General features: G+C 42.8%; 2 protein-coding genes across 2 annotated transcripts in view; one reads left to right on the top strand and one right to left on the bottom strand.

Moving 5' to 3' along the window:
- Nucleotides 1–680: 680 nt before the first annotated feature.
- On the top strand, nt 681–2201 carry insl5a (insulin-like 5a; the record flags this gene model as incomplete). Its single annotated transcript, XM_084547639.1, has 2 exons — nt 681–855; nt 1926–2201. 2 exons carry the CDS (start codon nt 681–683, stop codon nt 2066–2068), a joined length of 318 nt encoding a protein of 105 aa, XP_084403765.1. The 3' UTR covers nt 2069–2201.
- A 5790-nt stretch (nt 2202–7991) lies between these two features.
- The window catches only part of sgip1a (SH3GL interacting endocytic adaptor 1a), a 63253-nt gene continuing 55073 nt past the window's right edge, over nt 7992–16171 (bottom strand). Inside the window, exons 17-23 of the mRNA XM_084548765.1 lie at nt 12395–12454; nt 10900–11011; nt 10254–10409; nt 9306–9441; nt 9003–9205; nt 8799–8863; nt 7992–8259 (exon numbers count right to left, since the gene is read on the bottom strand). Of these exons, the coding sequence (XP_084404891.1) occupies nt 8000–8259; nt 8799–8863; nt 9003–9205; nt 9306–9441; nt 10254–10409; nt 10900–11011; nt 12395–12454 (992 nt within the window). The 3' untranslated portion in view covers nt 7992–7999. The remainder of the gene's footprint in view (nt 8260–8798; nt 8864–9002; nt 9206–9305; nt 9442–10253; nt 10410–10899; nt 11012–12394; nt 12455–16171) is intronic.

Raw genomic sequence — 16171 nt, 5'->3', positions numbered from 1 at the left:
CAGACATCCTGAGTGGGACCTCCAATGTCAATGATCGAACGGAGATTTCATTGCCGAGTATCGCATTGCATCATCAGCAGCACCGTAATGACTCCATGATGGACTGTCAACATTGACTTTTTCCCCTCTCGCACGGCCCCGACTGCAGTAAAGCGACAGACAGCCTGGCCATCAGAGTGTCGTAAACAGACCAAACATCTGTTTGACCGCGGGGGGAATCACTTTGCATCCCTTAATTAGCCGTGCGGAGCAGCGGAGGTCGGCGCAATCACGGCCTTAAATCAGGTAATCAGGGGGAGGCCGAGGAGGCTGAGGAGGCCGCACCTCATCTAATGTGATTGTCAGCTGGGGGTTGTAAAAGGCTTATGGACGTAGCTCTCTCTTAGATGGCTGAATATGGAAACCGGAAGCCTAAGAAGTGTGTGTGTGTGTGTGTGTGTGTCACTGGGATGGGCTAAGGCCCGGTTGGAGGGAGGTGGAGAGATCCTCAGCACTGATGAACTGAAACATGCACACTATATAACACAGGGAGATGCAAGCTGTTGGTCAATGACTGGTTCACTGTCCTGAAAGAAGACTCAAAGAGAAGACAGCCGACAGGAAAGTACCACGGAAAACAGCTGCAGCGGGTTCGGAAGAGCAAATAAAAAACCAAAACAAAAGACAGTCAGACATCCAGCATGCGCGCTCTGGTGGTTTTGCCCTGTCTGCTCCTGTGTGCAGTGGTGTGCGTGGGCCAGGTGAGAGCAGACGTGAAGGCGGTGAAGCTGTGCGGCCGGGAGTTCCTGAGGGCCGTGGTGTACACCTGCGGAGGCTCCCGCTGGAGGAGAGTCCTCAGCGAGCCAGACATGGATGGTGAGAAGACATTTTCACAGATATTTCTTCCAAATGAGACCTTGATCTCAGGGAATTAATGCACCTTGACATACTGAATGATTTCCTTTAAGTAGGTTTAATGCTGTTAAGGCTAATGCACTTATAGGTGTGCACCCACTGAGCACTTTATTGGGAACATCTGTACAATTTAATGCAGCAATCTCTGCAAAATAATTCTACGGAGTGCATACATTTCCAGCCAGCGTTGTGTGATCCTGTGCAAATCTCCACGCTTTTCAGAAGTAGAATTACTGGCACTCAGTTAAACAGGTGAATAGCTCAGTTGGTGTATGTTTCTTCGTTGTGCAAATCTTTTGAAAATTGGATGTCCAATTGTATTTAAATGCAGTTCTCCCAGGTTTTCAGCGCTTCTGTTAATTGCGACGGTTAGCACTGCTGAGTTCTGCCTCGGCCACAGTTTTTTTGGGGTCACTTAAATCAAATTTAAATCAGGCAGCACGCTAAAAGGTTATATTTTAAAGCCTCCAGTGCCTCGAGTTTCTCCACCGCCTTTGTTGCTTCCATACCCTTAATTATCCGGCTGCGGTGGGTGTTCACGCAGACGGCCCACGATTAAAAGCCGTTCCAAGGGGCAGCCCCTCTCTCTTTTGCCGTACTGTCCCGTCACGCACGCGAAACAAACTCGGTTAGGGTTAGGCTTATCAGTGGCGCTGATTAGAAAGAGCAAAGTGACACTGTAGAAGACAAATGGCACGGGGTTAATCAGCTCGGCCATTTGGTTTCCTTGTTTAAAGGGAGCCGGGGACGTAAATTGGGCAGGATTGATTTAAAAACAGCCGTTCATCAGTTACACACTTGGAAACAGCTGTCAAAAGACGCTTAATCAATCATGCTAAAGGGAAACAGAAAGGATTTAATGGCAGTCACATTAACGTTAGGGTTTGCAGACTCCGACCTGAACGGTATTTGACATATTGCACCGGATTTATGTGACACTAATAGTGCCAAGAGACGGATTCTGCAGCGATAAACTCATTAGAATAAGTCTTCTTATCCCACGTTCATTCATTGTGCTGTCCTTTTTCCAGGTCTGCCCACGGGGGAGCACAGCAGCCTGGAGAGCCTCAGCAGCCCGGGCTCCGAGATGACCAAGCGGGACATTAATAACGTGCTGACCACCTTGTGCTGCCAGGTGGGCTGCAGGAAGAGCGACCTCACCTTCCTGTGCTGAGGGCGGCCCTCTCGCGTTCAAAGTAGTGACCGAAGTGACTGTGCTCCCTACACGGCCATGCCTTACTAAGAAAACCAAATCTGAAGAAATCTGAATCATATGCTGAAGTCTAACAGTACGATCACTTTCTGTTTGTAGATGTGAATGTGGACCAGTAGAGCATCTGTGAACATGTTTCTATACCTGAGCTGGAAGATATATGCAACCATAAATATGTATAAATATAGATATATATAATTATAAGTAGAGATTGTATTAAAAGTTGCAGGACTCTGCACATGTATGTAGCTCGGATCCACAGGGTTGCAGGTGCGTTCAATCTTCAGGCTTTGCTGTGATTTATTTTATTTTTTAACTTGAGCTGTATTCTGTCATTTCGCTATTTTTGTCAATTAAAGGTTCTTGCACAGGGTTTACATTCAGCGAGGTGTTGTTTTTTCTGAACTTTAAAAGACCTAGACATCGAGCACTGGACAAATAAACTTGTGTGAGTCCAGATGAAAGAAGAAATCACTCTTTGACTGAACACCGTACACACATGAACGCTGCAGTATTAATTCATAAGTAGGTATCTCATATTAAGGAGCCACGGGGTTGGAAACCACTGACCAGTCCCCATCTGGCTGGAAAACTTTGCAGATTTTCCTCTCTCTCGCCGCATTTCTTGTCTCTTCCTGACTGTGAATCATCATTTTTAAAACCAAAACAGGACTAAATGTCATGCCAGCATGCTATCATGCTAATGCTGCACCAACTGCAGCTGAGGCCGGTGGAAAAGTTTTACAGATACTCCACCGTAAACCAAAGCACTTATGCAGGTGCACACTGATCAAGCATAACATTATGACCACCTTCCTAATATTGTGTAGGTCTCCCTTGTGCCTCCAAAACAGTTGTGGCTCATCAGAGAACGGACATGGCCTTTGAGGGGAGGGGCCTCTGTGGATCATCCCACAGATAATTGATCAGTTTGGGATCTAGTGAATTTGGAGGCCAGGTCAACACCTTGTGCTGTTCTTCATGTTTTTTTGAGTTGTTCCTATAGTGTTTTGTGTGTGTGTGCCTGTGTCAGGCTACATCCTGCTAGGGATGGCTGCTTTGGGGTGGAGGTACCTGGTCTGGTCTAGGTGGGTGCTACATGTCTAAGTAACATCCACACGAATGCGAAGTCCAAATGTTTGCCAACAGAACACTGAATTGTCACAAGATGATCAATGTCATAATGTTGTGGCTGATCGGTGTACATGTCTGCAGCAAATTGTATGCATTTCACCACAATATGAACCTTACTGTGGCAAAGCCAGAGGATGACCAAAACTGTTGTTATTCATCACCTGGAAACCATGAATGGGTTTGTGCTAATTTTGGTTTAAGTCAGCAAATGAAAACTGGGGATCATCAAAGTCAGCAGGATTACTTTTATAGCAATGCATCCCATGATTTAAGACTTGCATGGCTTCATTTATAGATATTTAGGTCTGGATCTAAACGGTGGACTTATACCGTAATGTCTACTGTAGCTACCTACATGTCTGAAACACAGGAGTAGTTTCACAAAATTACACATACAACATAAAGAAAAGTACAAGCAGGCATCCAGTTATAACTTTTATTGGTTTTGGAAAGAAGCAAACTAAGTTTCTTGGTTCATCTTAGCATTGTTATGTACTGTACAAACAGCTTGCACATGTGTTTGAGGTTAACGGTACAGAACCAAAAAGCATTGTGGCTTAAAGCACACATAAACACACTCCCTGCTCTCTTCTCAACATTAGTACAAGGTAACACTCAGCACAACACGTCATTTCAGTACTACCTATCATCATAGATGCCCCACCTTTTACTGCATGCTCTGCATGCAATAATGAATTACTGCAGGACAAATTCACCACAGAGATGAAGATCTGGAAAATACAAGTTTTGTTCCTTTTTTTTCTTTTTTATTAAAAGGTGCAACTACATCCCAGCAGCCAAACGACTGGAGTTGTTTTGTTTTTGCCTTTCAAGCTGAAAGACATGTAACCTGTAGTGTGGTGGCAATTTAAAACAGATGCATGATGGGACATGTGAATGGTGGGCCTCTGTAGATAATGCTGTAGTGACTGTTGCACTGGTTAGCTTTAACGTTCACCCAGAAGGTAACGACGTCCCGTCCTGACCGGAGGAAAATGTTACCAAACGGATGAACAACCAGGAGCTAAATGGCACCAATCATCCGTCACTGCTTCAATTCAACAAAATGCAACTTCAGCGTTCTCACAGATCGGCTCTGCACGTGAAACATCCCAACCCTTGCCAAGAATGAGATTTCCATTCCAGCTGCGCAGGCCAGATCTGAATCAACTACATACATTTGAAGGTTATGTCGAATCCAAAGTACTACATCGCTGAATAGGAGTACTGATGTGATTATTATCAAGTGTCTTTTTGTCCTAAAGATAATTGTACGACAGCTCTGAAAGGTCTATGATTGGTTACATTTAGCAGAATGCCGACATACAGTACAGTACAGAGATTTTTCCGCTACACTTCAAACACACTTTTTGTTCTTTACGTTGAGTGTCAGAGCATTCAGGAAGTTCAACATCATCAGCACAGTGTTTTTTTTTGTTTTTTTTTTCTTCACATTAAACAATATAATATTTTTTCATTTTTATCCATTTTAAAAATATTCAGCTTATTCTCCTTAACAGAAGGACTGACTGTCCGGGGTACACACACGTAAAATACAAAACAAACAAACAAAAAAAAGCATTTTGGTCAACTTAACCTTGCTTCACGACCTCATTCAAATCATGTCATCTCACAGAGACCATTACGATTATGCAAAATAAAGCCATGGATTCAAGCGCTGGCTGGCTGGATGATCGGGGGTGCGTTCGTGATATATTCAGAGGGGGAGGGGGTTAGGTACCGGTGAGGTGAACGGGAACAGGTAAGAAACAGGTAGCAAGCTCGACTGGTGACCCCACAGTCGCAGCTGAGGAGTAACTGAAGGTAGAGACGAAGGAGATGAGAACGCTGGATCAGTGTTTTCTTTCCGATTTGTCACAATGAGGTTTGAATTAAAGAAACAAGCTGGTCCCGGTAAACGAATCCTGTTCCAGTAACGGTTCACTAGTCACCAAACTTCATAACCGCCGTTGAGAAAAACTGATTGTTTTTGTAGTCGTTTTATTTAAAGGAATAGTTTGACATTTTGGGAAATACGCACTCTCTTGTCAAGACTCAATTGAATGCATGTTAAGTATGAAGTTAGCTTAGCTTAGCATAAAGGCTGTAACCGGAGGGAAACGACTAGCTTTGCTCTTCCTAAAGAAAACAAGACTTAAAAGTCTATAGCTGCTAGCATCTATTTGAGGCCATACTGTGGCGAGGATCTTAGTTTGAGCTAAATGCTAACGGCTAATAATGCTAAAATAACAATCATAGGAACTGCTCATCATGTTATCCATTTAGCGTGTTAGCATGTTAAAATTTGCAAATTACAACTTAACACAAAGTGTAGCTGCAGCTAACGAGAACGTCGTTGGTTATGCTTATCGTGTTATTCATTTAGCATGTTAGCATGCTAAAATAAGCTAATTACAACTTCACACAAAGCATGGTTTGTGGTTTTTCCGAGTGTCTGGTGAATCAAAATTGGGGAAAAATTGGATGCGCAGGTGGTGGGCGAGATATTTTACATTTTTTGTGACAATGTTTTAGTCTGGACAAATTAGCACCTAAAAAGCGCTAATGCTAGCACGACTAACATCCACCTTGTGTTAAACTAGTTTTTGTGTTGCTCCTAAGCTAGACACTTCCACTCCTTAAGCTAAGCTAAGCTAACAGACGTAAGAGAGATTTTGCATGTCCCAAAAATGTCAAATTCTCTATCGTGTGAACCTTGCCCATGGTAAAGCTAACTCTACATTAACACTGCTTTCACAAAGCATAACACAGCATCCAGGAAGATATTTATCTTTTTTTTTTTTTCTTTAAATTACCCCCCCAACCCATATATAGCTCAATTCTTCTGTTGCACTTGAGTTAAAAAATTATATCTGAAATAAATTCAAAAAATTATACCTTATACTGTACACGGGTTACTTAACTACACAGATAACAAAAAAAAAAAAGAAGAGAGAGAGAGAATTCAAATATTTATACCTTTAAGGGTTCTGAGTCGCGTGATACCATTCAAATTCTATTCATATACAGAATCACATGTTTTATACAACAAATCGTCGTCATCAATAAATAAAAATAGAATGCTGTCGTGTACTCTGGAGTCTAAACACCGCCGTCCCCCGGGGGGGACAACAGAAAGGCTATCTGACAATACGAGGAAAACACCAAACGCCCTTTAAGATACATATTATTGATTTAAAATGACACTTTGTACACTTCTTTTTGTTCTGACGGGAAAACGTGTTTTTCTTATTTTGCAACCAGTGAACTGACTCATCATTGCAGCTGCCTAACGTACAAAATAATAATAATAAATCTCCATCTGTGTGTGTGTGTGTGTGTGTATAGTTTAGGGAAATAAAATAACAGATCCAGTGATTAATTAATATTAAAACAGGATGCAAAGTCATGTGACCCTGTAGTACCAGTAGGCAATGCTTGGACATGTAGTTTTGTACTTGATTCTGATTTGATCATCATCAACAAACTAATTGTTTCTGTGGCGATGATGGTTGACGTGAAGGAGTTCTGGACGCCCGTCAGTGCAAAACGGTGAGTGCAGCCATCTCAGGATTTAAACCTGGACCCTGACAGAAGGCTTACTCATAGGTGTGTGTTTATTATGTGCAAATTAAGGTGTAAAACTTAGTATATATACTGTCTTGGCCCTGCTTCAACGTTTCCTAGTCTTAACTTTAGACGTGTTAGGAGTTGAGGTGAACGTTTGACCGTAAAGATCTTATTCGAGGATATAACTTTTCTGCGCTGAGGACAAAGAAATAAAATCTGTCTTATACTCTTCCCGTCCATCGGTCAGGCAGCTGCAGTGAAACTTAAAAAAACAAACAAAACAAAAACACCACACCAGAGGAGGATGGAAACAGAGGCACAGACCTTAGAGGAGAACCCAGGTGTCTTAACTGCAGCAATACAGATGTTATATGAAATGAATACAAATACGATAATTACATGACCTAAAACAGCTCCACGATGCTATAGTAGAAGTTATACAATACTGCTGGGTAGGCTGCGGACCTGTCGTCTGGGTTCAGAAAAGGTTAATGGAGGGTCTGCCTGCTTGTCGGTCTGTCCTCTGTCCTCCTCGGCCCACTGCAGTCGTTTAGTTCAACAGCGATGCTCTCGGTAACATGGGTCAGTTGTCGGCCAAGTATTTTCCTGAGAGAAAGAAAGAAAGACCTCATTGACGTGTTTTATAGATCTATTGTTAACTTCACAAACATTAAGAACAAGCTCCATAATTATACATGATTTAATTTCAAACTGTAGAAGCAAAGCTGTAATATATACTGGAGACGTCTGTACTCCCAAATAGCTTTTCACTGAATCATTACGATCTAAATCTAAATGGAATTTTCTTAATGTTCAGATGCAAGAATCTAGAGGACTAAAATGTGTTCACCATAACATTGCAGGATATTTCTCCATGCACTACAGTCAGAACTGCAAAAATACCTCAATGATTGAACAGTGCACGTTATTATTTATAAAAAAAAAAAAACACAGATTTGAAGATAAGTGAAAGGTAATGCTGTACAGTTATCTATAATTTCAAATGTTCTTATGAGCTTGAGCTTTCTGAAATTAACCCGATATAAACGGGTGGTTGAACTGACTTCATTAAAAATATATAATGCAAATCATCATGTTCAAATCATCTGTTTGATATAAATATAGGTTTTTCAACTTTTTAAAGTTTTACATCAAGCTAGGGTGACTCGTAATTGTTTGTGATTAATTTCATACGGTAAAAAACAAAGTATTTAAGCACAAGTGCGGCTTTAGAAAGGTTTGAATTACTGGAAGAGTTGGCAAAGCTTTGACACGAGACTGACCTGCGGCAAACCTCTTCTTGATGAGAGAGAAGCGGTAGCCTGGCCCAGCCAGTTCAATGTCACACCCTGACAGGGTGCTGCCCTCACTGGTGAACTGCACAGCCAGTGGAGCCGGTTTACTGGGACCTTCTGTTAGCTGGAAGCGTGCTAACAATGATCCCACACCTGAGGGAAGAGAGTGAATTCAGAAAGGCGTTAGCAAGAGACAGAGTTATGTATATTTATATAGAACACATTTAGAAACGTCAATAGAAATAGACACAGACGTCACTGTATCTACACAGTATGAGATTCATTAGCACTTTTCTTTGTAGGAGGCACAATAAAGGATAACATTTACAAGACATCATGTCCATAAGAAGCAGCTTTAAACTGATCAGAGAGTCTATTCTGTCTTAAAGAGAACTCATTGTTCAGTGTGGTGTCCTTGACATCAGGTGAGCCTCATACGCACTGCTCGTATCTTTATTCTGTGGTAGCAGATGTTACTTCCTTCTTTGACGACTGACAACTTAAGCTTAAGACTGACACAACTTCCACAGTGTGAAGAGGAATTTAAGTTTCTTTTAGTTGATCCACCAAGCTAAATCATTGTCGGCGTTCAACAAAACTGTCCTTGAGCGAAATGATGAGCCCATCATCTATAGTCACGAGCATTCCTCACATTTATATTTTCAAAATTCAAAGTTATTAAACTCCAGTACCTCCGTTTTCAGATTTCTGTGAGATATCAGGGATTTTCCAGTGGATTCTTTGCTGCTCTGCATTCCTGTAAAAAAGAAGACAGAAACCCAGTGAAGGACGCCACTACAGCTTTAAGAGCCGATGCTTGGTAGTGAAAAAAAACTAGTCATATTTAGTGCTCTAAACACAATAAATGGCTAGTTTATTTGCTGTGGATACGTTACCATGCAGCAGGAGGTAAGACAGCCTGCAGTTTTGAAACGCCTCCATCGACGGGGACAAGGAACTGGACATTGTTCAGAGCCATCGGCGTCGACATGGCCTCTCCGTTGTATTTGTAGTCTATCCTCAGGTCAGTGCTGGTGGGCTCACACCTCCAGCTCACCGCCAGGTTGAGAGGAATCGACTGGAGGCCCTGCACCGACACCTGCCCGTGGGTGCATCCCAACACAGACGTTCAGCGGATTAGCTAAGACTCGGCGCACGGTGAAAGATTTCTGTAATTAAAGCCACAAAACAGAGCTTACCTGATACTTGAGCATGTCCACGTTATAGTACGTCGCCTGCGGTTTCTGCTCTGCCACCTTCTTTAAATGCGATATCAGGTTTGGCATGTTCACCCAGAAGTCCTTGGAATCGGCCTTAGGTTGTGTGGTGGTGTCGCTGGTGGGGGGGAAAAAACACGGTTAAAATAAAAACATTTCAGATTTTTCTGGTGATTTTTTTCTAACCTGGGAAATTTATTCTCTGATATTCTGTAAATGTAATTATAAATGATAAAAATACAGAATAAAATATTTAAACATCTGCATTTACATTTCAACAATGAACCACAAGAGGTCAGGCTTTACTCTGATTAACAGTTAGCATGTCTATTTATTTAGCTTGTGTCACTTTTGAGTATTCAGTGTTTTTTTATGGGCACGACTGAGAAAAAGGATAGCAAATAAAAGAAGCTGACATCTTTTCTGAAAAGCCAGGTGACCTCATGATGACTCTATATGCAGTCAGTATTGTTGCTGATGATCTCACTCTGAGTTTACTCATCATCAATGACTGATGCAATTAACATGCCTTACAGGGTAACAAACCCTTCATGAGCCACTATCTTAAAGTTTTACCACTTCACATCCATGTTCCAAAAATAAACACATATAATCTTTTTTTTTCTTGAACACATTTAACACACTGATGTGCTAAAGGTAAATTCAGAACAAGAAGATGATTTAAGAAGACCTTGCTGCTTAGTCATGTTGAACACATGATGTTGTGGGTGCATGCTCCATATGTGAAACATGTCTGACTTGGTTTTAATGAAGTTTAGTTAAATGAGAACATGTTAAACATTTAAGGAGAATCCTGAAGTTAGATAACCAAGATCTGTGGTGTAATCTCAAAAACTGTTGAAATAATATCCCTCCACTGGGTGAAAACAGTGCGTGTGCTATTCGGTGAGTTCACGGTGGTGTCATTACCAGCAGAGCAGCTGGGGGTTAGGCAGCACATGCTCCAGTCGGCTGTAGTTTGTTATGCTGAAGGTTAGCACGGCGGGGGACTGGTTATTGGCAAAGTGCCGAGTGATTCCCGCCGGAAACGACAAAACCATCTCACCTATGATCTTCACAACGCACCTGAGGGGAAGAGGTCGGAGAGTAAATAATTAAATGAAAAGGCTGGAGACAGACACGGAGCGCACTAATACAGTTTTGCTCTTTGCATTTCCTTTCGTAATAAATCTGAATTCAATTAGTTCCTCATATGGTCTGCATCACTGTCTTAAAGGCTTTGTAACACATTATTACAACTTGAAAGCACTGGCATGAATAGAAACATACTAGATCGACAACATAAACCCAACAGTTAGCTCAACAGTGCTATAGTCATTATACTGAATGAAGGCCTGCCATCTGTCACTACTGCATGAATGAATGTTTGACTCCAGGTACTGCTTTTAGATGGTAATTTGTTGCAGGTTAAGTAAGTATACTCTTAAGCACTGCTGTATACACACACTTTCTTACCATCAGTCACAATCAAAAGACATATTTTGTGATCCTGGTCAGGATAATAAGTGTAATAAGTAATAACATTGACACACTGCGTGAATGTGTGAACACCTACTTGTTTGGGTCAGCTCCTTTGAAGAAGGCGTTGACCGTCTCTGTGAACGCAGCGGCCACAGGAAGAGTGTCCTGGGCCCCCATCGTCAGAGGACTGGGGCCTCGGGAACAGCCTAGAAGTGACGGAACCACACATACAGACGCACAAACACACATTAAACTTGTCTTAATGGGACAAAGACTCCAATGTCAGCAAGTTAAACATCCTTTTTTTTTTTGTTTGGGTCAAAGTCACAAACAGAGGTCAATAGATTAATATATGCCGATCAGCCAGAACATTATGACCACTGAGAGGAGACGTAAATAACATTGACCATCTTGTGACAATTCAGTGTTCTGCTGGGAAACTTTTGGACCTGGCATTCATTCTTGTGGATGTTACTTAGACATGTAGCACCCACCTAGACCAGACCAGGCACCCCCACCCCATAGCAATGACACTCCTTGATGGCAGCAGCCATCCCCAGCAGGATGCAGCCTGACACAGGCACACACACAAAAACGCTTTAACAGCACAAGGTGTTGACCTGGCCTCCAAATTCACTAGATGCCAAACTGATCAAGTATCTGTGGGATGATCCACAGAGGCCCCTCCCTTCAACCCATAGTACCCAAAGGCCCCCCACTAACAACATTCTGTTGCCAGACACCACAGGACACCCTCAGAAGGCCCATGTCTACTGAGTCAGGACTGTTTTGGAGGCACAAGGATGGTCATAATGTTATGCCTGATCGGTACATTTCAACCCCTAAAACCAAGACTCTACACTCTTCCTAACAGTGTGTGGATGAAATGAAGAACGATAAACTTCACCGGTGAAATGAACACAAACTTTGGAGCAATTTAAAATGAGGACAAACACTGATGTTAGTAAGGTGTGAAGAAGAAACCCATTTCTCTCCGCTCACAGACTGCGAAATTGTAGATTTAAAAGACAGCTACTTCAAATATCTCCCTAAAACTGATGCATTTCTATACAATCAGTTACCCACTGATATTTGTTTTAAACCGAATCACACAGCTGGATTACAAAGGAAAGACAGAGGAAGAGAAAGACTGAGAGAGATGAGCATGCTTATTCCAGACATGCTGTTAAGTTATTCTGACACGATCAGAGCAGATCAGAGAACCCAGAAGATCATACCAGAAACCCCAAAGAAAACAAATAAAACTGACGGCAAACTCATTAGTAAAGCACACGAAGACTGATGACTCATCAGGGAATGAGAGGCGATCAGTGCAGACAAAGTGAGAATGAACAATGTCAGGAAGAGAAGCTAGAAGAAGATATCAGTGCGTATTTGACTGCATATGAAGGAAGGCTCAGCCAGGAGTTAGCATGGCGTAGGTTAGGGTGATGGAGGGAGGATGAAAGATGAAGGAGGAGGAGAGGGGAGGGAAGGAGGAAGGGGCGGGGCAGAGGAGGGGCGAAGCTTGCACAAATGAGCCTCGAGTCTGTGTGTGTGCACGCTACCCCGGTGCAGAGAAAACTTACCTTCAAAGGTTAAATAAAACTTCCCTCTGTCAAACCATACAAGGGATGGCTGGTCATTCTCTGTGTGGGGTCGAAGGGGGGGTGGGGGGGGGGGGGGGGGGGGGGGGTCAGGAGAGAAGGACGGAGGAGGAGGTAGAGGGATGAAAGGGTGGGGGGTGGGGGTGGGGGTGGGAGTGGTAGAGGAGGGGGGAGAGAAGGACAGTAGCGTGAGTCTCACATGGCAGGTCTATCACACGTCACAGTGAAGTGAAGGTGGAGCCCGGGGGATGAAGAGGAACAGAGACACCGCCGGGACAGAACACAAGATGGGTGACACGGGATGTTTCTTTGTGGATGCTTGCTTGCTTGCTTGCGTGAGGAGAGGCTGGATTCAGGTAGAGAGAGACGGAGAGAGAGGATCGGGCGTGTGCTGCTGCTGGATGTTGGCAGTGGTACAACTCAATGTGCAAGGAGATAGAGTCTGAGGGCGACATTTTGGCGCCAGTTTCAGGTAAAGCAGCCAGAGTGCAACATTAGAAAAACACCAGCTGATGTCTGAAATTATGGCAATATTAGTGTTCAAATTTTATGCGTCCTCTAAGTGCTTTTCTTTCCTTTTCTTATTGTGCCGTCACATTTTCCTCCAGACTTTCACTTTAAAAATTGAAATTCTTAAAAAAAAAAAAAAAGAGGAAAAAAAAAAAGATGGAGGATGACTGCTATGTTTGTGGACGGCCAGTAGAGGGAACCCCTGAGACTAAGAGTAGAGGGGACACAGACAGGTGCAGAGTTCCACATTCAGGGGACGGAGGTTTTGTAAGGACGCAGAGACTAAAACTGTCCTGAATAAATGAAGCTTGGCTAAAAGTTCAGTATGATACGTCCTGACATTCTGTCTCTACCCCTCCACGATCAATTTGGCCTATTTCTGCTGCTCCATTCACTTCATCGCTTACAGAATCACTTGGTTTTCAATATCAGCATCACTACTTGTGTCCAAGGATCTGTTCGCCAGCGTTCTCAGAGCCACTCGGTCCCAAGTCACAGTTCAGTTCATTGCAATTCTGTCACTCTGTCTTTTCTGACCGTCTGTCGTACAGTCCTGTTCCTCCTCCTCCTCCTCCCCATCTCCACATCAACCCACCAGAGTCTAGGCCACGGCAGGTCCTGTCCCTCTCTTCTACCTTGTACATTTGCTTCTCATTGGAGTACAACCACTTTGTTACGTGCAGAAGCTAAAAAAATATGTCATCATATCATATTTTGCCTTATTTTCCTGACTTCTCACTAAATAATGGCGAGAAGTCAGGAAAAACAGTTTAATGTCAGGTCTCTGTAAGCTACTCAAACACAGCAATTTGAGTCAATACTGCAGAACTGATCAGGTCTTGATATAAATTAAGATGTATGAGATCTTTAATGATAAAATTAAAGATGTCATAATGGACCAGGCTGAGAAGCTGCTTTGTTTTGAGGGAACACATGCTCAAAAAAAGTCTGGGAACCAGTGGATTATGTAGGATACTGGAGATCACAATTGACATGTTAGGTGCTTCCTTTAACTCTGAGCAAAACTACTAAAAATAACCTCTACTACAACAACATTATGACTCTTCTACAGTCAAATGTGTAGATTTAACTCACAGCAGTGATTCTTCTTGATTGCTTTAAGGCTTGTTTAAGTCCATACTACGGTGTAGGGTCCCGTGAGCAAAGGTGTGCTGTCGAGTGAGTCACTAGACCAATAAAGTGCCGGGTGATGGAGCGATGAGAGCAGCGCATTGCTTCGTGAAGAGAACAAAAGAGGCAGGTGTTTAAAGATTGGGAGGGCGAGGTCTTGGCGGTGCGCGTCTCTATGGCTGCAAAATGTGTGAGTGACAGGTGTGAAAGGTGGGCGTCAGGGGTCGAGTGTGGGAGTAGACGGAGGCTTTAAAGCCGGTGGGGGCCGGTTGAACCTGAGGCTACGTCGTGCACTCCGGTCGTACAGACGAGGACGGCATGAATACCAAACAGCTGCTGCCTGTCTAATTCGTCCTAATTCTCATGCCAGACTTCAAACGACTCTCAGCGGTAGCTCTCGCCTGACAGTGTGCGTGACCATGTGTGTGTGTGCAAGAGAAAAACAGACAATATGGATCTCAAGGGCCCACAGATAAGGAGCTCTTCAGACATGCTCATTAAACGCAGAGCACACAAACACTCAAATACACTCTTGCGGTGCAGACGGAGAGTAAAGGTATCCGGGAGCGACTGCACTGCACCGCGACGCACTCTGCAACCAACAGCGTGTGTGTCGTGGAGAGGAGAGACGGGAGGTTGCCATGGCGACATGGCGAGACAGTCACCGGTGCACAGTCATAAAACAGAGAGGAAAAAGTCTCACGAGCACGGGCAGATGGATGAACGGGAAAACACTTATTTCTTTTTTTCTTACACAGTTTTAGAATGTTATGCAATAGATGCAGCTTTTTGAGTCACCACAGCTTTCATTTTTTTTTTTTTATGGCAGATTTTACTCCTGATATTCAAGAGAACGAGCGAGAAAATGAAGGAACGAGTGAGAGAGATGTGCAGATAGGAGAGAGAGAGAAAGAGACCACCGTCGGTATTAAATGTCCGGGAAATGTGTGGGATGGTATGAGCTGGCACGAGCAAAACAATGAAGACAAATGGAAAATGCTGCCACATTAGGAAAAAAAAATGAATGTGTGGTATGTCCCTACATCTGACATGTAAGAAATTAGTAGGTATTTGAACAATGATACAGATCATTTTTAAATATCTCATTATTTGAGACGTGTTTTGTTTTAGTTTTTTTATCAAAAGAGGCTTAAAACCGAGAATATGAAAGAACATAGCTGTTCTCACTGTTTGAATACCTACACATTTCCACTTGTATCCATTGAAAAGGCTCCAAAAAAAACACTCAGCGATGGCCTTTACCCTTCTATGTCAAGAGCACTCTGGGTAAAGAGCATCAAACAGATGAGTCACAAAAGAGCACTCTCACCCCCTTCCCCCAAAAACCCCGTCCCCTGTCCTCTCTCAGAGGGGAGCTTGCTTACCATACCTGCAAATGAATCAAAGTGTCTCTCAAAGGTGGGCAGTTTGTCTACATAAGCATCATCTTCTGACAAGCCAAAAGGAAAAAAATAAAAAGACAAACAGCAAAAAAACAAAACAAAAAAAGAAACAGAAAGTAAATCAAACCAAGGAGAAATGCAGATAACACGTACTGACATGCACTCAAAATGAAATCCTAAGAATAAACAGAAGAGAGACAACTCAGATTCAAACATGATAACGTCCAAAACTGAAAGCAGAGGCCCTGGAAAGGAGGGAGATTGAACATTTCTGTGACTTTTTGCTTGAAATCAAGTCTAACAGCTTTTTGGTCTATAAACAAAAACCATGAATGAATAATAAATGAGTTACAGGCTTTGTAAAGTCTCTACACAATCATTTCTTCATGTTACAGTCTAGATCAAGTCAATTATTCAGTCCGTCTGGAGAAAGTATCCTCCAATCAGGGACCATATTCTCCTTTTACATAACTGCCTCCAGAGTGTGTGTATTTATTTATTTTTATATTATCTACTATGACTCAGCCATGTTACAGTCTGCTGAGATTTTCCATTATGCACTCATAACGCTGCACCGTGGGGTCCTTCAACGCCGACTCTAAAGTTAGATCGAGTTAAATTTGCTGTTGTGCCACTAATTCATTAAAGGATTTCTGCGGAGAGCGTTTGCGGCTGAAAATTAACACCCCGCTTCACATTCTCACCTCCCACTCGC

Source organism: Chelon labrosus, assembly GCF_963514085.1.
Source record: "Chelon labrosus genome assembly, chromosome: 7".
NCBI classification, from domain to species: domain Eukaryota; kingdom Metazoa; phylum Chordata; class Actinopteri; order Mugiliformes; family Mugilidae; genus Chelon; species Chelon labrosus.
The sequence above is the reverse complement of the archived record's forward strand: the minus strand, read 5'-3'. Positions and strand labels throughout refer to the sequence as shown.